At 40.8% G+C, this 25,349-nt stretch overlaps 1 protein-coding gene across 1 annotated transcript in view; it reads left to right on the top strand.

Annotated features, from left to right (window-relative positions):
- Positions 1-7,253: 7,253 nt before the first annotated feature.
- Positions 7,254-25,349, top strand: part of efcab6 (EF-hand calcium binding domain 6) — a 191,402-nt gene continuing 173,306 nt past the window's right edge. The window contains exons 1-5 of the mRNA XM_062981881.1: positions 7,254-7,457; positions 10,144-10,302; positions 14,545-14,759; positions 18,386-18,468; positions 22,915-22,981. Coding sequence (XP_062837951.1) covers positions 10,149-10,302; positions 14,545-14,759; positions 18,386-18,468; positions 22,915-22,981 — 519 coding nt within the window. The 5' untranslated portion in view covers positions 7,254-7,457; positions 10,144-10,148. The remainder of the gene's footprint in view (positions 7,458-10,143; positions 10,303-14,544; positions 14,760-18,385; positions 18,469-22,914; positions 22,982-25,349) is intronic.

Raw genomic sequence — 25,349 nt, 5'->3', positions numbered from 1 at the left:
GTATTTGTGCCAAATTTGGTTCAGTGAAGATACTGACATTACGATTCATAGCAGTAGCAAGATTACAGTTATGAAATAGCAATGAAAATAATTTTATGTTTGAGGGTCACCACGACATGTAGAACTGTATTAATGGGTCACAGCGTTAGGAAGATTGAGAACCATTGATTTATGGTGACTCATGAATTTCATAGGGTTTTGTTAGGCAAGTTGGTTTTACCATTTCTGTCTTCCATGTAGCCTACAACACGTGGTGTTGGTTGGCAGTTTCCTATCCAAGCACTGGTTGATTCTGCTTAACTTCCAAGATGAAATTGTGCCTTTTAGGGTCATCCACAGTGCTCTCTGGATGTAGGTGAACTACAACTCCCAAACTCCCACCAAACCCTTCCAGTATTTCCTGTTGATCATGGGAGTTTTGTGTGTCAAATTTAGTTAAATTCCATCATTGATGGAGTTCTGAATGGTCTTCGATTGTAGGTGAACTATAAATCCCAGCAACTACAACTCCCAAATGACAAAACCATCCCCAACCCCCAACCCCACCAGTATTCAAATTTGGGTGTAACGGGTATTTGTGCCAAATTTGGTCCAGTGAATGAAAATACATCCTGCATATCAGTTATTTACATTATAATTCATAACAGTAGCAAAATAACAGTTATGAAGTAGCAACGAAAATAATGTTATGGTTGGGGTTCACCACAACATGAGGAACTGTATTAAGAGCTCGTGGCCTTAGGAAGGTTGAGAACCACTGTTTTAGACCATTTCTGGAAGAGAGTGTGGTATCTGCACATTAAAACAAAACCCCAGGGTGAAAATTATTAAAAGAAAAAACCCTAACATCCCGAAGTTCATTTTTCCATTTAATTGATGTTTTATAAATGTTATGTTTCCAGTGAGAAATCTTAATAAGATGATTCTGAAGAGAAGGCGTTCCCATGATTCATGAGCTCAGAGTCTGTACTCCTCCCTGTGCACTTGTGATGGAGTAGGAAAGAAATGTAAATAAATTAAATCAACGAAATGTAACCAGCTCTGTCAGTTTTCATGGTGTGGATTTATATCTTACACTCATCTAAGGAAGTACATTCCAGGATATATCTCTTCCAATTCTATTGGGCAGAAAAAAGTGCCGCTTACTCACAGGCAGAACCTGAAAGTGTTCACAATTGTTTTCTGAAAAAGCAGTTTGCTTCTGTTCACTATCACAGTGTTTAAAAGGAATTATTGTAATTACTTGTAACTTGATTAGTTGTTCACCATTTTTAAAATTACTTTCCATAGCTAAGGTGTGCTCCAGACAGCTGCAACTGGGCTCCCGTTATCCTTGCTGTAAGACTGATCACTTGCAGAGAAGGGTTGTGTATATGAGTATTGAATGAATTACTGTATATACTCGAGTATAAGCCTAGTTTTTCAGCCCTTTTTTTAAGAAGTGAAAAAGCCTCCTTCAGCTTATACTCGGGTGAGGGTCCTGGTTGGCTTATATTTGGGTCAGCTTATACTCAAGAATATATGGTACATTTATTATTTTTCTCTATTATTATTGGTATTATTACATTTATTATTTTTTCTATTATTATTGCTACTATTACATTTATTTTACTCTATTTTATTATTATTATTATTATTATTATTATTATTATTATTATTACCTTCATTATTTCACTCTGATCTTATTATTATTATTATAGCATTTATTATTTTACTCTATTTATTATTACATGTATTAATTTACTCTATTATTATTAAAAGGATACATAAGCACATTTACATTGAAAAAGATGAGAATAATGATTTGATCAGAGTTGGACAGTCTTATCTTAAATTTGAGCTTTATGTAAACATTCAAAAACATTTAACCTACTGATGCCTCAATTAATGTAATTTTATTGGTATCTATTTTTATTTCTGAAATTTACCACCCTCGGCTCATACTGGAGTCAATATTTTCCCAGTTATTTTGTGGTAAAATTAGGTGCCTTGGCTTATATTTGGGTCGGCTTATACTCGAGTATATACGGTAAGTGTGTTTGAGATCTTTGGATGTACTTGATTGTATTGTAGTAAATGTCTTAATAAATGTTACACGCATAGTGTTTAAACACAGATCTGGTATCTATTGAGCTGTTATTTCCATCTTTCTAAAGCTGGGACAATGGTTAGCTCCAGGTAATGTAAAAGAACCCGTTACCTAGACAAAGGCAATTTATAGTAACAGCTGTATATAAGGTAAAGGTTTCCCCTGACGTTAAGTCAGCAGCTTGGTGCTTTAACACACTTCGCCACCGGGGCTCTAACAGCTGTATATATTTGCCTCCAAATAATCCCCAGAATGCATATCAGAGTAGAAACTGAAATCCCTTCTACACTCCCATATAATCCAGATAATCAAAGCAGATAATCCAGATTATATGAGTCTACACTGAGCTATAATCCAATTCAAAGCAGATAAACTGGATTTTATATGGTAGTGTAGAAGGGCCCTGAGATGCACTGTTAAATCACGTTTGGGCCAGTATGTAGATTTATGGCAGCACTTCACAACCTGGGTGTCGGGACCATTGGGGGTGTCATGAGAGGGTGTCAGAGGGGTCGCCAATGACAATCAGAAAACACATATTTGCTGGAATCCTCCCAGCAAAAGCCCAATTTGCCCAATTCTATCATTGGGGAGGGGATGTTCAATTGGCTCTTTGATTGTAGGTGAACTATAAATCCCAGCAACTACAAACCCCAAATGTCAGGGTCTATTTCCCCCAAACTCCACCAATAGCAATGAAAATAATGTTATGGTTGAGGGTCACTACAACATGTGGAACTGTATTAATGGGTCGCGGCATTAGGAAGGTTGAGAACTACTGATTTATGGTGACTCATGAATTTTATAGGGTTTTGTTAGGCAAGTTGGTTTTGTCATTTCTGTATTCCATGTAGCCTACAACACGTGATGTTGGTTGGCAGTTTCCTATCCAAGCACTGGTTGATTCTGCTTAACTTCCAAGATGAAATTGTGCCTTTTAGGGTCAGACTCTCTTACAGTGACTCTCTCAAGAGCCTGCCTTGCTCTGACAAAGACTGTTGGGTACCATCATGCTCAGTTGTTAGGCTGCTCCTACAGTCTGGTCTGCATTAAGTGCCAGCAAAAGGAACAGCTCAGCTGCGATATTGTCTGGCAGGGCTTGCCAGCATGTGTCCATGAAGCTAAACACGCCAATTAATCTCTCTCTGATATCCATGTGCTGCTTTTCAGAAAGTCCACAAGTATTTATTTATTTTCATGCTTTAGAAGTAGCCTAAAATGCTTTTAATAAAGCAGAAGCAGTATTCCGAACAGCTATGGGTACTGATTCCAGCAAAGGATAGCCAAAAGATAGTCTTTGCCTTACAGCACTCATTTTAATCCTTATGGCAAATGGTTTTAAAAGGGGTGATGCAGTTGCAGTGGCCGTTTGTACATTTCTGTGTACGGAAAGTGCATGTAGGATTTCAGTCTTGATTGGGGGCATTTTTTGTGAACCAGAATAGTTGTGCCATCGCGCCTGGGGCTATAATTCTTAGCGAAAGAGGCATGGACGTGACATCTTTCCCCCAGGGGATTGTTTCTTGCCCTCCTTTAGGAAAGCTGGAACTCCCAAGGATCAAAACACTGTAGATAACTCAAAACTGGTTTTATTGTTTACAAAACATTATCCCTTTAAGGCAATAAGCTGGAAGTTTCAAAGGGGTAAAGGAAAATATACATTACAGTCTCTGGTTGTCTTGAGTCCAAGGAGCTTTGCAGCTGAGAAGCTTTTCCAGGTTCCTCTTTCTCAATGGCTGCGAATGCCGAAGCAATCCTCAATCCTGGTCCAAATGGCCTATGTTTGAAGACACAGAGCCTTCCTCTGGTGCCAAAGAATTGATTTGAAGGCGCTTGAGACTTCTCAATGTCGTCCAGGTTGGTCTGAACATGAAGCATAAGTCTCAAGGGTAAGAACCTCAGAATTGGTGCTGAGAGGTAACTTAATCAAGGGCTTTTAGAGCCAAGTTTCTCTCTCACATCCATCTGATAAAAAGCTTGATGGTGGAATGAAAAAGGAAACACTGTCCTACTCCAGGAAGAGGTGGAGCCAAACAATTGAGCTGAGGGAGCAATATAACTGGTGCAAACAACATTGATTGACAGCTATAAATAACCAATCAATCCAACTACATTTACAGGGTAAAAAGGCAAAATCAGGCATGATACAACAATTTAAGTCTTGCAGCTTACAGTTCCACATATAGATAGCGCCAGTCGCACCGTCACAATAGTTTTTGATAAAAGTTTTTGATAAATGTAGTAAGTACGGTATTGACACATTTAGCACCAAAACATTGCAATGTATTGAGAACATTGACTACAAAAATACTAACTACTAAAAGGCAGACTGTATTGGATAATATTGAATGTTGGATAAGCAAAGGTTGGATTCTATTCTGGCTATTCCACCGACTTGGCATGAAATATATTGTACAGTCTCATCTTTTCCTGATCATGGTCTATGTTACCAATGACATTATTAACCCCAATTGGAAGCTGCTGTGATTTTACTGATTATTATTTCCATGTAAATTTTATTTTTGTGTAATTATGTATTTTTATATTGATGTGTATTGTATGTCTGTATCTTTGTTGTAAACTGCCCTGAGTCCCTTTTGGGAGATAGGGCAGTATATAAATAAAGTTTTATTATTTTATTATGACACAGCAAACAAGATAGATATACTGGATTTCGTATCACAAAATCATAAGCCGAACACTTCCCAAGTGTCTAGGACTGTGTGATGTATTTTTGGATGATGCGTGCAGATCCCAGTAGGGTGGCCTTTTGCAGTTGGCAGATCTTGATTTTGTCAATGTCTGTTGTTTCCAAATGCCGGCTGAGATCTTTTGGCACGGCACCCAATGTGCTGATCACCACCGGGACCACCTGCACTGGTTTCTGCCAGAGTCTTTGAAATTCAATCTTATTATTATTATTATTATTATTATTATTATTATTATTATTATTATTATTTGAGACTCTACTGTATATATCACTGGGGTGACACTTATAAAGTGTACCTTTTCCAACTGACATTCAAATTCAACATACAGACGTGTCTACAGAACCTCTCTCTCTCTCTCTGTATGTATGTGTGTGTGTGTGTGTGTATACACACATACATATATGAATTGTATGTGTATAAAATATACCTCCTCTAACAAACCAACAGAACCTATCTTATTCTGTAACTTGGGGACTGTCTGTAAACCAATTAATTAATTCAAACTTTGAGAAGCATCATACTGAGGCCAGTACTATGATACAGTAGAGTCTCACTTATCCAACCTTCGCTTTTCCAACGTTCTGGATTATCCAATGCAATTTGCCTCCTGCCCGGATCCACAGCTGTTTTTCTAGGCAGCAGGGACTGAACCTTTTATGGATTTAACTTCCGACAATGTTGTTACTGTATGTTCATTTTACGAAATTCTATCTTTATTTGTTATCAATTTGTTAGTAGCTAATGTTTTTGTAGCCAATGTTTTCAATACATTGCGATGTTTGGGTGCTAAATTCGTAAATACAGTAAATTGCCACATAATGTTACCATGTATTAAACTGCTTTTTCTGTCAATTTGTTGTAATGTAAGACAATTACCTTCAAAGGGTCCTGGCTCAGGAGGGAAATCAGGCAGAAAAACTCGGTCTCGCGAGAGATGCAAAAAGCAAAGTTTATTTTCACCGCAGCTGTGAGAAGGCGAACAGCCGTACACCCCAAAAGGTTTGTACTTGCAAATGGCTGCCGCAACAAGTGCATAGCAAACAAAGAATTTATACCTTTTGCTTATCTAAAATAGACCAATGGCTGAGGGTCTTCCTCACCTTCCACACCCACTTGGCATAAGTGATACCTGTGACCTCACTTGTTGATTTCAAGCTAACATTTGGTCTTGGAACTTTCTGGAGAAAGGCACCAGCTTACAGGAAGGGAGGGGCATATGCAGAGGCAAAGCTACATAGGCAGAATTTTACTATTTTCTGGCTTATGGTCCCTTCAGTAAAGCATGATATTTTGGTGCCTAATTTGTAAAATCATACTGTAATTTGAGTTTAATACGTTTTTCCTTAATCCCTCCTTATTATCCAACATTTTCGCTTATTCAATGTTCTGGTGGCCTGTTTATGTTGGATAAGTGAGACTCTACTGTACTTTTTTTTGGCTCCATCTAAAGGTAAAGGTTTCCCCTGACGTTAAGTCCAGTCATGTCTGACTCTGGGGGTTGGTGCTCATCTCCATTTCTAAGCTGAAGAGCCGGCGTTGTTCGTAGACACCTCCAAGGTCATGTGGCCGGCATGACTGCATGGAGTGCCTTTACTTTCCTGCCGAAGCGGTACCTATTGATCTACTCACATTGGCATGTTTTCGAACTGCTAGGTTGGCAGAAGCAGGAGCTAATAGCGGGTGCTCACTCCACTCCCGGGATTTGAACCTGTGACCTTTCAGTCTGCAGGTTCAGCAGCTCAGCAGCAACCGGGGCTCCATCTACACTGCCCTATAATGCACTTGTATGATCAGTCTGGAGCCCCAGTGGCGAAGTGCGTTAAAGCACTGAGCTGGAGACCGAAAGGTCCTAGGTTCAAACCCTGGGAGTGGCGTGAGCGGCCGCTGTTAGCTCCAGCTCCTGCCAACCTAGCAGTTCGAAAACATGCCAATGTGAGTAGATCAATAGGTACCGCTCCGGCAGGAAGGTAATGGCGCTCCATGCAGTCATGCCGGCCACATGACCTTGGAGGTGTCTACGGACAATGCCGGCTCTTCGACTTAGAAATGGAGATGAGCATCAACTCCCAGAGTCGATCACGACTGGACTTAACATCAGGGGAAACCTTTACCTTTTTTACCTTTAAATGAGACTCTACTGTACTTTTTTTTGCTCCATCTACACTGCCCTATAATGCACTGTGAGCCTGCATTGTATGATCAGTCTACATGGGGCCACTTTAGGACTAGTAATTTCCAAGTGTGGACGTTTAGAGCAGTGGTTCTCAACCTGTGGGTCCCCAGGTGTTTTGGCCTACAACTCCCAGAAATCCGAGCCAGTTTACCAGCTGTTAGGGTTTCTGGGAGTTGAAGGACCCACAGATTGGGAACTACTGGTTTAGAGCGACAGCTAAAGGGAGAAGAAAGCACGTGCGACTAATTCCTGGAAGAAACTCGGGAGTGGAAAGAGTAGCGTTTCCGCCTTGTGCACTAATTGTCGCTTGTCGCACCGTTGCCAGGGCGGCGCCGAACGTCTCGGCCAATCAGGAGCAGGCCTCCGTTGCCGGGGCAACAGCGTCGTGGAGACGGGCTTCTCTGGGAGGGTGAATGGAACGCCCGGCGTGGAACTGGAGAGGCGGAACGAGGCGGAGAAGGGGACGCGGCGTGCATTGAACCAGGTAACCAAAGGCTGCCTGGGAGAGCATTCCTTGAGATTCGCAGAGGAGGTTCAAAGGGGAAGACGAAAGCCTGCCCTCTCCTCCTTAAACACCCAGGTCTGCCAAGCAGAGGCTCGCTGCATCCACACTGCAGAACCATCCCTGCAGTTTGGAGAGTGACAGCTCTGCACTGAGCCATGGCAATTAAAGTGATATCCTTACAGATGCGAAGTGGGAAGCATCACTGTAACACTATGGAGCACCATTTTCGTTCCTGACTTATCAATGTCACTTCCTAATTGGATCTGTCATAAAAACATGGGAAAAGTTGATTACACTGCAAAAACTTTGTTTTTGCGGGACACCCTGCAACACATTTTGCTCTAGTTTTTCCATGAATATCTCATTGAGTTTCAACCAATTCAACATAGGGCCCTTCCAGACAGGCCCTATATCCCAAGATCTGATGCCAGGTTTTCTGCTTATCCCAGATTATCTGGCAGTGCGGACTCATATAATCCAGTTTAAAACAGAAAATCTGAGATCCAAAATCCAAATTTATTTAATGCTTAAACCAGGGGTCCTCAAACTTTTAAAGCAGCGGGCCAGTCCACAATTCTTCAGACTGTTGAGGGGCCGAATTATCATTTGAAAAAAATATGAACAAATTTCTATGCACACTGCACATGCCTTATTTGTAGTGCAAAAAACAACAACAATGAAAGAACAATACAATATTTGAATATAAGAACAATTTTAACCAACATAAATCTATCAGGATTTCAATGGAAAGTGTTGACCTGCTTCTGGCCAATGAGATAGTCAAGTTAATTAGGACTGTTGTTGTTGTTGTTGTGTACCTTCAAGTCATGTCAGACTTGGGCGAGCCTGAGTCTAAAATTGTTCATTTATTTATTTACTACATTTATTTACTACATTTATATCCCACCCTTCTCACCCAAAGGGGACTCAGAGCAGCTGTTTGTTCAAACAATATATTATATTATTAGCATAGCACAATATTAGCATTATATATTACTATATATTGAACTATACCACTGTACTGTAATATAATATGTAATATATAACATATAATTTAATATTGTTATATGGTATTATTATTAGTATTATATTGTATAACATATTTTTATCAATATTATATGTATATATAATATATTATTAAAACTGATATAAAAATATATTATAAAACGGAGGGCGGGGGCCAGGTAAATGACCTTGGAGGGCCGCATCCGGCCCCCGGGCCTTAGTTTGGGGACCCCTGGCTTAGACCATAGGTCTTTCGCATGCAAGACAAACAAACAAATACACAAAAGCCAGATCATCAAATACAATATAAAACATGCCATTAAAACCCTATATAAATCATTAAAACATTAAAATGCTGCAAATATCCATGTCAGGATATGCCCTTCAAATACTACATATGTCATGGATTAGCACCAACATAATTAAAACCAAGATAAAACCAAGTAAGTACAGCATTACTAAAACCCAAGCAGTAAACACCTTGGATATAAAAAACCACTATTAGTTAAAAGCATCCCCATAGATCATATCCTGGGATATAGGGCCTGTCTGGAAGGGCCCCTAGAATCATAGAATAGTAGAGTTGGAAGAGACCTCATGGGCCATCCAGTCAAACCCCCTGCCAAGAAGCAGGAAATCGCATTCAAAGCACCCCCGACAGATGGCCATCCAGCCTCTATTTAAAAGCTTCCAAAGAAGGAGCCTCCACCACAGTCTGCCTAGTTTGTGGCAGCCACAAAAATGAAGTTTTTGGAGTAGAACAGCTACTTTCAAAGTCAGTCCTGCCCAATGAAACAGGAAATAACTCTTTCCAACCAGGAACAGAAAATGTTTCTAATTTTATTACATAGTGCACTAATAATACAGTAGAGTCTCACTTATCCAACATTCTGGATTATCCAACGCATTTTTGTAGTCAATGTTTTCAATACATCGTGATATTTTGGTGCTAAATTCGTAAATACAGTAATTACAACATAACATTACTCCCTATTGAACTGCTTTTTCTGTCAAATTTGTTGTAAAACATGATGTTTCGATGCTTAATTTGTAAAATCATAACCTAATTTGATGTTTAATAGGCTTTTCCTTAATCCCTCCTTATTATCCAAGATATTTGCTTATCCAAGCTTCTGCCAGCCCGTTTAGCTTGGACAAGTGAGAATCTACTGTAGTTGTGCTAAGCATACCTTTCTTGATATTATTCTCTATCTTCAATTTAAAAGACTTATGTGGTGAATATACAGTACTTGAACTTATAGTTGGGTGACTAGAGAGAATAAGAAATCTGCTTGTGTGTACATTGAGATATTCACAGGCGCGCATGCACAATCCAGTGCATCTCAGAAAGATTTTTTTAAAAAAAGACTTCCGCCGGATGTCTCTTGTCCATCTTATGGACTTGTAAAATCCATTACAAAAGAAGGTGTCAGGACAGTGAGGGACCTTTTCCCAGGACTGACAGGTTTGTGTCTGGACTTGCTGTCAGGTCTCGTGATTTTTGAGCCCACTTTTTTAATCCAAATTTTTATGCTGTCTGGAAGCACCCAAAGTCTCTTTCCCCACCAACTTCCTCAAGATACTTACGCAGTGGGGTCTGGTCTGCCTCATTTTGTTTCCATGTTCTTATTGATGGGACTAACTCCTTTATTTCCCATAGGAATCATGACCAGAGTGGTTAATGCAGCTGATTACAGTACTTTATATCCTCAATCCCATGGAATTGTGATTAATCCAAGACTCCAGCCCACATCCCCAAGATCATCAACAAGCAGCAGCAGCAGTAGCAGCATACAAAGCTCAACCAAATCACGTTCAAGTAAGTATAAAATCCACAACACACGCTTCAAAAGCAAACGAGCTTTTGAACTTTGAAGTATCAGCCAGACTGGCATGAAACCTCGCTTTAAGGATAGAAGGAACATTCAACTTTTGCTTTGTGCACATTGGTACACTCAGGGATAAACTGTCAGTCAAAATCCAGGACACCTTGGAGGGCAACATTCCTCACTATATCTGCTCCTACAAAAAGAAAAAAAACTGTTTTTGTTCCTTTAGGGTGATTTTGAGACAAAATGGGGTATAGGGAGCATTCTGCAAAAATGTGTGTTGACCAATAAGGGAGTCCAGGTGGACTCTAAATCTGGTGGAAATGCTCACCACATCCCTAAAGGTGATTTTGGAACAAAAAAAATGCAACTGTTTTATCCCTGTGGGACCCTATGAGCTGCAAAAGAATGGGCTTTGTCTGGCCGCCTTTACAGCATTTTCTAATCAGGGCTGCATGGTTTTAGGTGTTTCTTTTATTATTCTTCCTTTGCAGTTAACTAATTCTTTTTAACAATAAAATGGAGCTTATATCCAGGCAAACATATTTAACATCTAGGCCACAGAAGCAAGATCCGTTTTATTCTGATAGTTATGTTGGTACCATGTTTCTAAAGTCTCATTACCAATGCAGTAAGTGACTTGAGCTGAAATGGTTGAATCTGAATATGCTTAAAATGCATGTGACACATCTGCACATTGTTTCTTGGACTTGGTTGTCAAATAGTTTTTTGTCTTGGTCTTAACATGTTGTGAATACAAGAGCTATTGCGATACATGGGAAGCTGCTAAGGGTGCGAGAGTTTAAATGGGAACTATGTGTTTTGCAATTAAATTAATAAACATGGCCATCCAAAAAGTCAGCCAAGCCATTAAGCAAAAAAGTCTAAAATTAGCCGGCTCTAGCTGTAATAATAATAATGATGATAATAATAATAATAATAATAATAATAATAATAATAATAATAATAATAATAATAATAATAATTTATTTATACCCCGCCACCATCTCCCCACGGGGACTCGGGGTGGCTCACACGGGGCAAGGCCCAACTAGCACAATTTACAAAAACAACAGCATAAATACATTGAACAATATACAAAAAATAATAAAACACAGTAAGACAATAAAACCAAGAGTTAATACAGCAGTAAATCAATCAACTGTATAATAGCTGTATGCTTTTCCTTATACATTTCCCACTTACCTAAATTGATTTTGTGCATCTCCCCCAGAAAATCTTTTTTATTTTTTCATGGGGAAACAAACACAATGGCTTTAGGGCTTGTGTAGATGGGCTTAATCATCCATATTCACTGAACAGTTTCTCCTGACTCTCCCCACAACATTCTGCAACTTCTGGTAATTATCATGGAGTAAACCAGGTTAATGTGGTTTAGCTCCACATTGAGAAAAGTTGGGGATGCTCCACGCTGGATCTACACTGCCATGTAATGCAGTTTCAGAATGCAGATAGTTAAGAACTGGAGTGAGACAACAGGAAGCGAGAAAAATCTGTCCCTTGGAAAGAAAATTCACTCCTGAAAGAAGTATTATTGGGAAAAGATGTCCTCATCAATCCTTGTTTCCACAACAAGCCAAATTTTTCAAGATCCCATTATTATAGAGACAGAAAGTGATCTGAAATCTTCTGAACAGGGGCACAGGCAGCAAAACAAACACTACAGATGTGGTAATCCTGCCCTAAGCTATCCAAAGATAGATAGATAGTTGGAGTTACACTTTTAAAATGTCCCTGTTCCAACTTAAGAACAAACCTACAGAACCAATCTTGTTCATAACTTGGTGACTGCCAGTATTCTGAAACTTTATTATATACTAGTGTAAATGCAGCCCCAGAGTTTGCCTGAAAGTTTGGAGCAACAGTATGGACAGTGGGACTTGATCTGATTTGGATTGCTGTGAGAGCTCCTGACATTGTGGACTCCACATCCTGGTAGCAACAAAGATGCCTTGATGACCTAGAAAAAAAGGAGAGATGACTGGAATTCCATGACTGCTTGGGAGTCCTGATGGCAACATGAATGGTAAGATGATGGTCCAGTGAGACAGATGTAGTCTCAGCTTGTTCAGACCATCTGGATTCCACCTTGTCATAATTTGGGACAGTACATGTATTTCTGCTCCAGACAGGACTTGGATTAACTGGGCAGTGTACATGAGGTACAAAATAGAGGAACATGGCGCCATGTAAGCCGCCCCGAGTCCTTCCGGGGAGATGGGGCGGGATATAAGAATAAAATTATTATTATTATTATTATTATTATTATTATTATTATTATTATTATTATTATTATTATAACATAAGGACATAAGGGAGAAGATTGCTAGGACCTCATCATACTGAGGCCCGGGCTGTGGCGCAGGCTGGTGAGCAGCCAGCTGCAGCCAGCTGCAACAAATCACTCTGACCAAGAGGTCATGAGTTTGAGGCCAGCTCGGAGCCTGCGTTTGTCTCTGTCTTTGTTCTATGTTAAGGCACTGAATGTTTGCCTTATATGTGTAATGTGATCCGCCTTGAGTCCCCTTCGGGGTGAGAAGGGCGGAATATAAATACTGTAAATAAATAAATAAATAAATGAGCCCCTCTCCTCTTTATTGTCCTGTTTTGTCTGCAATGACTGACAAAATGGAGGTTGTGAGTGCACTTCGCAGCAAACTACACACCCTTCCTCCTTCCCCAATCGTAAGGGGCATCAGGGCAAGGCACGTTGGTGCCTTGTCACTTTCCCCACCAGACAGGGGAAAGTGTGGCAAGGCATGTTGGCGCATTATTGTTTCCCCAATTAGATGGGTAAAAAGCATAAAAACACAGAAGACTCACTATGATGATGAGGAAGCTTCTTGCAATGCTTTCTTGCCTTCACCCATTGACAGGGCAGGGCCATGGCCAGCTCCATGGCCAGCAGTTCTCAAAACTTTGTACATAATTGATTTTTTTGTCCTGCTTTGACTCTGAAAAAGCCTAAGAAAATCCACCAGTCCACTGACAGATGTTTCCCAAGAAGCATCTCTGAAAGCACATTTGAGGCAACTTTATTGCAAAGAAGAAATATCAAATGAAATTTCTACCCAGTGCAGCTGAAATGTATTAATGTGATAGTGCAGCACAACTCTTTTGTAATGCAGAAGACATACTGTTTGTGGGTTGTCCCTCACATTCACCAATAGGTATTTCTAACAAATTAACATGTAAACACAATGTACTCTGTACTCTGCTTACTACAGTGAATGGGTATCTCACAGCAAGTCCCAAAGATTCCTTCAAACAATTACCTATATTTATTCAAGTTGAATTCACCATCAAATCCAATGCACATCTCAATTTCCAAAACCCTGCAACCAAACAAAGTATTTGCTGCTGAATGTAATGCGTAGCAGCAAAAAGTGCATTCTGTAATTTGGCAATTAATTAATTAATTTGGCCTGCTTAGAATTCCTACTGTAAAAACAAAAGTTTTTGAACACCAAAGCTTCCAACAATGGAAAAGAAAACCTTGGATTACATCTATGCTGTAGAATGAATCCACTTTAATTGCCTTAGTTCAGTTCTATGGTGTCATGGGGGCTGTAGTTTTACAAGGCCTTGAGCCTTCTCTGCCAAAGAATGCTGATGCCTCACCAAACTACAAATCCCAGGATTGCATAGCATTGAGTCAAGGCCATTAAATTAGAGGTGAGGAGCTCCAGGTGCTCATGAAGCAGCTTCCCCTTTTGCTTTGGCTGAGCACTAAGGCCCCTTCCACACAGCTGAATAAAATCCCACATTTTCTGCCTTGAACTAGAATATATGGCAGTGTGGACTCAGGTAACCCAGCTCAAAGCAGATTTTGTGGGATTTTTTGCCTTGTTATTCTGGGTTTTATGGCTGTGTGGAAGGGCCCTAAGATTACCATATTGCGTGAATCTAATGCCAAGGTAATTTAGCCAAAAAGGTGTTAGATTTGAGTAGCATTGATTTTGTAGAAGCTAAGCACATAGATCCCCCAAAATGTTTCTAGGCTCTGTATCAAGGGAAACAATACAGTCATGATAAAATCCTAACCATTTACCCATGTATTCTGAGAATCCTGAAGAATACGTTTGATACAAGTATTAAAGTTGGAGAGCGATATTGTAGAAAATAGCATTGTATGTGCCTGGGTCTCTACATAGAACTTAGTTTGTACTGAGCTTAAGAAGGCATTATGACTCTGTAATATGTTTTTATAGCTGTCGGCTCTGTTCCTGATCCTACACTGTCCTTCCCGGATATTGAGAAGATTTTGTTTCAGAAAGCAGTCGCCAAAGAAGATGAACTCAAAAGAGCATTTCAGACAATTGATATTGATCACACCCTCAAAGTCACAAAGGGTGAATTTAGAAGGGTCATCGAAACTTTCATGTTACCACTGACACAGGAACAGTTCGATGCTTTGTTGACCAAGGTGTGTACCTTCATGAGTATAAATACACTTTTATAAGTTATTAGTCAACTAAGGACACACAGACATATAATGAAACATTGCAAACTTTATTGGACCAATTACTGTTTGAATCTGCATATATTTGCTTATTACTACAATAGTAACTACAAACTGTTATTTAGATAATTCATGCACATGTCATACCAAATGACATATTAAAAGAGACATTCAGTTGAGTGAAAAATGATTGTGCCTTCTGTGACAATCATTAATTGATATTTTTGTAAGTTGTGGTTACTGTTTCCATCTATTGTTTGATGAACCTCAGGCACTTTTAAAGAATAATTGTGTGAATTGGTTACCCTAATCAATTAGATCTTGATCAAAACCCCCAATGGACACCAAAAAAAAGCATGAATATTTTTGTTTTCAGAGATGATTTGTGGTGATCCAGCTGTGCTTCCCTTACAAGCTAAAGTCTTTGAAATGAAGTGGGAACTAGCACTCCTCCTAATATATTAAACTAATGTGGCCACAGTCTATATCCCATACATATAATTTCATAGGATTATATCTCAACTACTGTTTTCAATTTGCATGTGTGATCTACAGAAGTATTTGCCCTATTTGACTTTTCTACATTATGTTGCATTACGACCTGAATTTGAAATTGACTTGAGTTAACATGCTTACTATACAATGTACTCTAGAATATCAGCACTGCAAATGGAGAAAATATTTTTATATTGGCATCAGTTAGATAAAAATAAACAACTATTTTCTTAGATAAATATTCATCTTCTTTACTGTGGTATGCATAAATAAGCCCTGGTGTAAACTAGTCCCTCCAGAAGTCATATAATTATGTACAATAGAGTCTCACTTATCCAAGCTAAACGGGCCGGCAGAACCTTGGATAAGCGAATATCTTGGATAATAAGGAGGGATTAAAGAAAAGCCTATTAAACATCAAATTAGGTTATGATTTTACAAATTAAGCACCAAAACTTCATGTTATACAACAAATTTGACAGAAAAAGTAGTTCAATACGCAGTAATGTTATGCTGTAATTACTGTATTTATGAATTTAGCACCAAAATATCATGATATATTGAAAACATTGACTACAAAAATGCCTTGGATAATCCAGAACCTTGGATAAGCGAAGCTTGGATAAGTGAGACTCTACTGTAATTGAAATGAGTCCACCTCCATGCAATTCCAGAGCCACATCATTTCAGAGAACTTTTTCTGAAAGGCCCTGATCTTGTTGGAGAACATATCTAAACAGATTACATCGTAAAGAACAAAGAACTATCAGAATAAGTCCAAAATAAAACTGTTCAGAAGCACCAGTGATGATTGGACCTGAAAATAAATTTTAAAAAAACAAACATCTCAGACTGTGACCTTTTTCCAGGTATTGTTACATGCATGTTTTACAAAATGGAAAGTATATGACTCAACTGCAACTCTGCCCAGATAAGGTTATCTATTAAAACTCAAGATGTGACTATGCTATAGAATTAATGTAGTTTGATATCGCTTTGACTGCCATACCCAAAGCCATTGTTGTGAATGCGCCTTCGGAGACTGTGAATGATAGTGGTGGGATCAGGAGAGGAAGGAAAAACCCTCGCGAGGAGGGCTCATTGGAGGATTTGTTTAGGAAAAGGGTTAGGGAGACTGATCGAGAATCTTCTGAGGAGGATTCATGTGGGGATCCTGAGGTGGAAATGGATGCTGGGGAACAGGTGTTAACGGAGGAATTGGGCATGGACTGGGCATGGGCACCGGATATGCTTGGGGACGAATCGGGGCCCATGGATACTGCTGATGCTGGGGAAGCGTGGGTGTCTTCAGAAGCAGATCCCATTTGGTCTGCTTGGAGGAGTGAGAGGGGGTCCACAGGTGTGGATAGAGTTGGGCATGGGTAGGATGATTGGGACTCTGATGAGGAATTCGGAACACCTGACCCAAGGGCATTGGCTGTGTGGAGTTCTGATTCAGATTAAGAAGTTGAGACACCTGCTCTTTGGGCGTGGATAGTTTGAAAGCCCAGGGAGACCTGGATATATTCGGGTTGTTTGGCCATTATACCTTGCGTGTGGTAAGGTGTTGCTGGGCGCCATTGGGTTTCCTGTGTGGGTTACTGAAGACTGGACTGGGACTTTGCAACTGATGTAAATTTAATCTGGGTTATTCTGCAACGGAGGGCTGGAATTGTGTGGGTTTTTCTGGACTGCACTGTTATTACTATTTTGTATTAGCTGCTGTTCACCCTTGTTGCTTTGGCTCTCTGTGCCATTTCGTGTTGTGACCTTCTTGGATGACTTCAACCTCTCGGACCTTGGACCTTGGACTGGAACTTGACTCGGCTTTGCTCTTCGCTTTCAATCCGTGGCTTGGCGTTGTTCTCTATTCCGTGGCTGTCTGCTGTTGCTGACTACTACCTTCACTCCTGATACTGATGCTGTCTGCTTATCCTGACTTTGGACCGGCTTGACAACGCTTTCCTGCTCTGCTCCTTTAACTCTTGGTTTGGTGTATGTTCCAGCAGCGGTTGCTGTGAGCTCGCCAGCGTCTCGCTGTTTCGCTGGCTTTGCTGTTCTCAACTGGGAGTTCCCTAGCTCAGTTTGGGCGTTTGTTTGTTTTGAACTCCTTTTTGTACTTTTGAGTTTTGGGAAAGGTTTGTGGGCTTCAATACTGCTTGCTTTAGTTCATGCCTCCGTTTTTCAGCCCATTGTGAACTTTTGGGTCGAATTCTAGAACTTTAAGTTTAACCCAGATTATATCTCTGGCTAATCCGGATTATTTGCCAGTTCTTTTTTGGGATTTTACCCGCTTGTTCACTGAAAGTTAAGTGTTTTAAGTCTTTTTAGTTTGTTGAGCTATTTTTTGGACTGTTGCTTTAATAAACTCTATTTTGCTCTCTAATTGGCGTCTGACTTTTGACAGCCATGGAATCATGGGGGTTATAGTTTTACAAGGTCTTTAGTCTTCTCTGTCAAAGAGTGTTGATGCCTCACCAAACTACAAATCCACAGATTCCATAGTACAGAATCATGACAGCTAAAATAGTATCAAACTGCATTAATTCTGCAATATAGATGCATCCTCAGCGACTAGGTAATGAGGGCTTTAGTAAGAGATGTGAGTAAGAGACCTATGGTAACTCTGAAGGAGCTGGAGAGAGAGCAATAACTAACTATGGAACAGCTGTGAGTACATGACAGGATTTTCTCTGTGGCAGCACTCAGTTGTAAAATGCCCTCCCAGAAGAGTTCAACCAGCTCCATCCCTACTGAGCCTACAGCAGATTGGCAAATTGACTTTGGTACTTAAAATTAGTTTTAGTAGTTGGTTTTTGAAATTGTTGTCATTTGTTTTTAATGGTGATGGATTTTTAAAATGTTTTTAAAGGATGCTTTTTATTTGTTATGCATTGTCTTGGGAGCTCTGACAAGTTGGGAAGCGATAAATAAATGCTTAGATGTGTTTATAATGTAAAATACAAAGAACTCCGAACACAAGAGATCACATGTTACATTCTCTGTCAAATGATGAGGACAACAAGATGAATTTTTAAAATGAAGGGCATGTCTTAAAAGAGCACTTATGTTACACGTCTTTGTATTTGAAATAGATTCCTGGCAGTAACAAAGTTTGTGTTCCCTATCTTGAGTTCCTGTCAAGATTTGCTAAGCCACTCGATCTCATCTCCATGAAGTAAGAACTTCCCTGTGATTTATCTATTTCTGTTTTGAAGTCAATATAGTAATGCTGACTTGATAGTAGAAGTACATCACTGAAAATAGTCATTCTTCTTCTCCTCATGTCTTCATACTCAACTTCCCCCATGCCATGATTTTATCAGAATATATATTTTTCCCACTTCTGTTTGTGGTTATTGCTTATCCCTGCCCTTGTTGTAGGCTGGCTCTACACTATAGAATTAATGCAGTGCATAAATTAAGATTAGGAAAAGGAGAAATAAAGGAAGATCTGTTTAATAATACATGGAAACAATATATCAGCTTTACATGTAGAAGTAATGGCACATTCAAAGCATCAAATGACTAAGAAAGATTGTAGACAAACAACTGGAAAATATATTATAATAATGATATACAATCGATGCAATTAGAATAAGTAAAAGTAATAGAACTGACAGCTGTATTTCTGTAACTCCATATGAATGATGTTGGGGGGCATGTACAGATTCGGGAACAAACAATGTAATGGAGCAATTGCAATATGTTACAGGATTTCATATAAGTAAAAGTTTAAATTTATAGAAATTAAAAAGGGTAAAGGGAAAGGTTTTCCACTGACGTTAAGTCCAGTCATGACCGACTCTGGGGGTTGGTGCTCATCTCCATTTCTAAGCCGAAGAGCTGGCGTTGTCCATAGACACCTCCAAGGTCATGTGGCCGACATGACTGCAAGGGTACTGTTCCATTATTTCAGTGTTCCTCCAGGTGTTTTGGACTTCAACTCTCAGAAATCCCAGCCATCTGATCAGCTGTTAGAAATTGTGGGACCAAATGTTGGAAACCACTGTATTATTTAGGCGGAGGCTACTAGGGAGCGCTAGAGCAGTGAATCCCAAAGTGGGTGCTACCGCCTCCTGGTGGGCGCTGCAGCAATCCAGGGTGGTGGTGGTGGCACCTATTAGGACATGGGGGCGGGGCCAGAGGAGGGGCGGGGCCTCTTCCCAAGTGTCGGAGACAGGGCTGAGCACCTGAGGCGCCTGTTAGGACACAGGGGGTGGAGCTAGAGGAGTGGGCGTGGCTTCTTCCCAACCTCTCCTGAGAGGCCTTTTAAGACTAAAGGGCAGGGCTGAGGCTGGGCGGGGCCTCTTCCCAAGAGCCCGAGACAGGGCTGAGAATTCTATACCTCTCCTGAGGCGCTTTTTGGGACACAGAGGGCGGAGCTAGGGAAGGGGGCGGGACCTCGTTCCAAGAGCGCGAGACAGGGCTGAGCCTCTGTACTTCTCCTGAAAGGGCTTTTAAGACTAAAGGGCAGGACTGAGGCGGGGCGGGGCCTCTTCCCAAGAGCCTGAGACAGGGCTGAGAATTCGATACCTGTCCTGAGGCGCTTTTTGGGACGCAGAGGCGGAGCTAGGGAAGGGGGCAGGGCCTCCTTCCAAGAGCCCGAGACAGGGCTGAGCCTCTGTATCTCTCCTGAGAGGCCTTTTAGGACTAAAGGGCAGGGCTGGGGTGGGGGCGGGGCCTCTCCCCAAGATCCTCTGTATACCTCCCCTGGGGTGCTTGTTAGAACACAGGGGCGGGGTATAGAGGTCCAGCCCCATCAGGCACTTGGGAAGAGGCCCCTCCCCCTCCTCTAGCCCCGCCCCTCTGTCCTGGCAGGCACTGCAGGACAGGGATAGAAGCTCAGCCCTGCCTCAGAGCTCGTAACTCCGCCCATCCCAGTCCTGGCCTCCCATTTGTGGCCCTGCCCAGCTCCCCCTCCCAGCCCTGCATCTTGGACTGGGGAGAGGCTCAGCCCCGCCCTCTTAAGTAGGAACCATGCCCACCCCTCTAAGTCACGCCCCCCTTCCATGGGGCGCTGAATAATATTTTTTCTGGAAAGGGGGCGGTAGGCCAAATAAGTTTGGGAACCACTGCGCTAGAGGAAGGACAGTCCATTTTATGGGGGTGGAGGGTGGGTTGAAGGAGAAAAAATATTTTCCCCTGCATTCTTGTTATTTCTCTCACCCATGTTCCCATCGTGGAAACAACCCTCGTTTATGATATGGAAAGGGGAGAGGGCCATAACTAGTGAAAATAGAAAATGAAGGAGGAAAACTCACCCCCTATAAAATGGACTATCCTTCTCTCTAGCACCCCCTACTGGTCTCCACCCATATAGCAGAACAGTACCAAAAAAAATTAATGTTGTGCAGATGCATCCCTAGACAACTCAGTTGATCTGAATCATACCTATACCAGTGGCATTGTGCCATGACAATTTGCCAACTCATTTCTGTGCAAAGGATTACTTTCAGGAACACTAACCAAGGAAAACAGTTTTATACTACTAGATTTGATCAAGGGTAAAGTCTCTTCGGGGAGATAGGGTGGGATATAAAAATAAACTTATTATTATAAATGACACTAGCTAATTCTTTCAAAATTCCTTAGACAGGAAGTCTCAGTTAGCAATATTTTGTACACCATGTGGCATGTGGGTGCAAAACACATTTGTGAGATATTGTTGTTCAGTTTCCTGAGGGGAAAAAATCTTTATTTTTAGCAAGAACAACATAAAGACATATGATATCATGAAAACAAACTTATTAGGGTATTATTTTTCACAGACTAGAGCAGGGGTCCTCAAACTTTTGAAGCAGAGGGCTTCAGACTGTGGAGGGGCCGAATTATCATTTGAAAAAAAAAAACGAACAAATTCCTATGCACACTGCACATGTCTTATTTTTTGTAGTGCAAAACAACAACAATGAAAGAACAATACAATATTTTAAAATGAAAACAATTTTAACCAACATAAACCTATCAGGATTTCAATGGAAAATGTGGGCCTGCTTCTGGCCAATGAGATAGTCAAGTTAATTAGGATTGTTGTTGTTGTGTGCCTTCAAGTCATTTCAAACTTTGGCCGAGCCTAAGTCTAAAATTAATTATTTATTTACTGCATTTATTTACTACATTTATATCCTGCCCTTCTCACCCCGAAGGGGACTCAGAACAGATGTATGTACATACAATATATTATATTATTAGCATAGCACAATATTAGCATTATATATCACTATATTGAACTATACCACTATACTGTAATATGTAATATATAACATATAATTAATATTATTATATGGTATTATTATTAGTATTATATTGTGTAACATAATATTAGTATCAATACTATATGTATATACAATATATTATATTATTAAAACTGATATAAAAATATTATATTATAAAACTGAGGGCGAGGGCCAGGTAAATGACCTTGGAGGGCCGCATCCGGCCCCCGGGCCTTAGTTTGGGGACCCCTGGACTAGAGTCAATACTATTGGGTACCTGTTGATTTAAAATAATGCTTATCTGTTACTGGAACATGGTAGATACTGCTGTTGTTTCTGTGTCCTTCCTTAAATATTTGAATAAATGACTCTAGGATTGTGTTCTGATCCAAGATAAAAACCCTGTGGCCTTTTTAAAGCAAATATTTTGAGCTGTACATATATGTGTACAGGGAAAGCATTCAATATAAGCAAGCAAACAAACTTAAACCCTGGGCTTTATTAGGGCTGAGGGCAGACAAATAGGTTCTCAGTGTACTTTTACAATTTGCTGAATTCATCTTAAAACCTGAACCGTCTAAGTTGGATTGAATAAGGGACTGGACAATTAATGGTTACATCAGCATTTGGTGTGTTTCGTTTCTTTAGGGAAAGGCAATTATAGGGCCTGGGGTAACTGGATCCAACTGGATCCTGAAAGATACTGATTTTCACCTCCACCCTGCTAGTTTAATTTGATCATCAGATGAATCAGTAAATGAAATATTGGAAGACATCCTTCTTTCTTGCTCCATTTAATTTCTCTGTCTTCATCCTCAGTGCTGCTACCATCTCTTGCTAGATCTATAGCCTCCAAATGTTCACTCATTTATTTATTTATTTATTTACAATATTTATATTCTGCCCTTCTCACCCCGAAGGGGACTCAGGGCGGATTACAATGAACACATATATGGCAAACATTCAATGCCAACAGACAAACAACATACATTAGACAGACGCAGAGGCATTTTTAACATTTTTCCAGCTTCACGATTCCGGCCACAGGGGGAGCTGTTGCTTCACCATCCAGTAGTGGCTGTACTTCCGCATTCCTTTCCTCGTGTTTTGCTGGCAGTTTTATGGTGTTGTAAATTAGCCTCCCATAAAGCATCCCTAAATTTCCCTAATTGACTGGTGCAACTGTCTTTCGGGGCTGCATAGGTCAACAGCAAGCCGGGGCTATTAATGGTCGGAGGCTTAACCCGACCCGGGCTTCGAACTCATGACCTCTCGGTCAGTAGTGATTTATAGCAGCTGGTTACTAGCCAGCTGCGCCACAGCCCGGCCCCTCATGTTCATGTTGATAGTAAGGTAGGTTTCGCTGACCTTTGTGATTAATTTTTCTATTATTATTGTGATTATAGGTCAAGGAATATTGGAGAGAACCGAACAAGAACACTGAGTCAGCTGGAATGCCTCTTACGGGAAAAGGTGCTGTACCACAAGTAATTCTAATCCTGGAAAGGGGTCTACAGGTTTTCTAGCCCTGATGGCCAGTTAGTTAGAAGCGAGTTGGAAGAGACCACATGGGCCATCCAGTCCAATCACCTGCCAAGGAAGAAAACCACAATCAAAGCACTTCTGACAGATGGCCATCCAGCCTCTGTTTAAAAGCCTCCAAGGAAGGAGCTTCCACCACACACTGAGGCAGAAGGTTTCACTGCTAAACAGCTCTCATAGTCAGGACGTTCTTCCTAATGTTCTGGTGGAATCTCCTTTCCTGTAATTTGAACCCATTGGTCTGTGTACTAGTCTCCAGGGCAGCAGAAAGACTAGGGTAGCTGGAGACTAAGACTCTCTAGCTGCCCTGGAGAGTCCTAGTCTTCCAGGGCAGCTCCCTCCTCCTTTATGACAGCCTTTGAGATATTTCAACATGGCGATCATGTCTCCTCTTAACCTTTTCTTCTGCAGTTTAAACATACCCAGCTCTTTAAGCCGCTCCTCATAAAACATGGTTTTGAGACCTTTGAAAATTTTAGTCACCATCCACAGGATACTTTCCAACTTGGAAACAGTAGAAGCTACTTTGAAATTTCCACTATACTTGTTGCAAAAAGCTCTTTCCCTCAGCATTTCTGTGTTTGTGTGCTAACTTTAGAGATGCTCAGAAGCAGTGAGAAAAAAAATCTTTGTGTTACCAAGGGTCACTAAGGTCTAGACCAGGGATGAGATTCATAGGGCTTTTCAGATATTAAGGTAAAGGTTTTCTCCTGACGTTAAGTCAAGTCTTGTCTGACTCTGGGGGTTGGTGCTCATCTCTATTTCTAAGCCGAAGAGCCGGCATTGTCCATAGACACCTCCAAGGTCATGTGGCCGGCATGACTGCATGGAGCGCCATTACCTTCCCGCCGCCACCTTCATATCTGACTCTGGGGGTTGGTGCTCATCTCCATTTCTAAGTCGAAGAGCCGGCATTGTCCATAGACACCTCCAAAGTCATATAGATAATTATATCTGTATAAAAGGTAAAGGTTTCCCCTGACGTTAAGTCCAGTCATGTCTGACTCTGGGGGTTGGTGCTCATCTCTATTTCTAAGCCGAAGAGCCGGCATTGTCCGTAGACACCTCCAAGGTCATGTGGCCGGCATGACTGCATGGAGTGCCGTTACCTTCCCGCCTCCACCTTCATATCTGACTCTGGGGGTTGGTGCTCATCTCCATTTCTAAGCCGAAGAGCCAGCGTTGTCCGTAGACACCTCCAAGGTCATGTGGCCGGCATGACTGCATGGAGCGCCGTTACCTTCCTGCCAGAGCGGTACCTATTTATCTACTCACATTGGCATGTTTTTGAACTGCTAGGTTGGCAGAAGCTGGAGCTAACAGCGGGCGCTCACTCCTTGAACTACTTTTCCAAGCATTCCTCACTGTATGTGCTAACTCGGGCTGATGAGATTTGCAATACAGTGACAGATATGGGAGTCACATTGTCTCCCATGTCTAGCTTAGAGTAAGCGGAAAGGCAAGTGTCTGTCTCTTTCCGCCTTGCTTCCCTCCCAGTTTGCATGAAAAAAAAGATTTTTGAGCTTTCTTAATTGCACTGAGAACTGAGGAAAGAAATGTGTCTAGTATTATGTGAGCATCCAGACATAGGCCCAAGAAAGGTTTACTGAGAACACCACATACTTCACTCTAGAATTTGCTCATCATTCATTCTCCAAAGCAATCCAAGTTGGCATTGACCCTCTAGATCTGGTATTCAGTAGGAAGTGATTTTGTACATGCAGTTGTCATATAGTAGAATAGGGTGGCCCTGGCTGCCAGGGTTTAGTTACTCTGGCACATGCACTGCGTGTGCCATCACCTCCACGTGTATCTATTGGATGCAATTGCCAGCATCTTTTTTTCTGGTGAAGGGTGTCTCTATCCGTCATTCCAGACAGTGTGAGACATTCATGTGTCACAGAGCTGTCAAGACAGATTGCTTCCGAGATGGTCTTTCCTCACTGCTTATCAGTCATCATGCAAAGATAGTTTTAACTGCTGCCATCACTTTTCTTCAGTTTGGCTATATATACAGAGCTAACAGAAGAGTCACACTTCCAGTTCCACACTATAAATGAAACAGCTATTTTTCAGCTGCAAAATTTATGAATTTAAAATATCCCCCGTAGTCCCAATGAAGCTTCAGAAAATTTAATTTATAAGGGTTTGTATTTATTTATTTATTTGATTAAGGCAGTCTGAAATAAAATGCATAGGCAGTTCAATCCAGATATAGTTAGCAATGAGAGTAGAAGGACAACAAAGATGGAGAGTAGCCAGAACTGGGATTTGGACGATCCTGTTTCTTCCTCGCTTG

This window comes from Anolis carolinensis, chromosome 5 (genome assembly GCF_035594765.1).
Source record: "Anolis carolinensis isolate JA03-04 chromosome 5, rAnoCar3.1.pri, whole genome shotgun sequence".
NCBI lineage: Eukaryota > Metazoa > Chordata > Lepidosauria > Squamata > Dactyloidae > Anolis > Anolis carolinensis.
The sequence above is the reverse complement of the archived record's forward strand: the minus strand, read 5'-3'. Positions and strand labels throughout refer to the sequence as shown.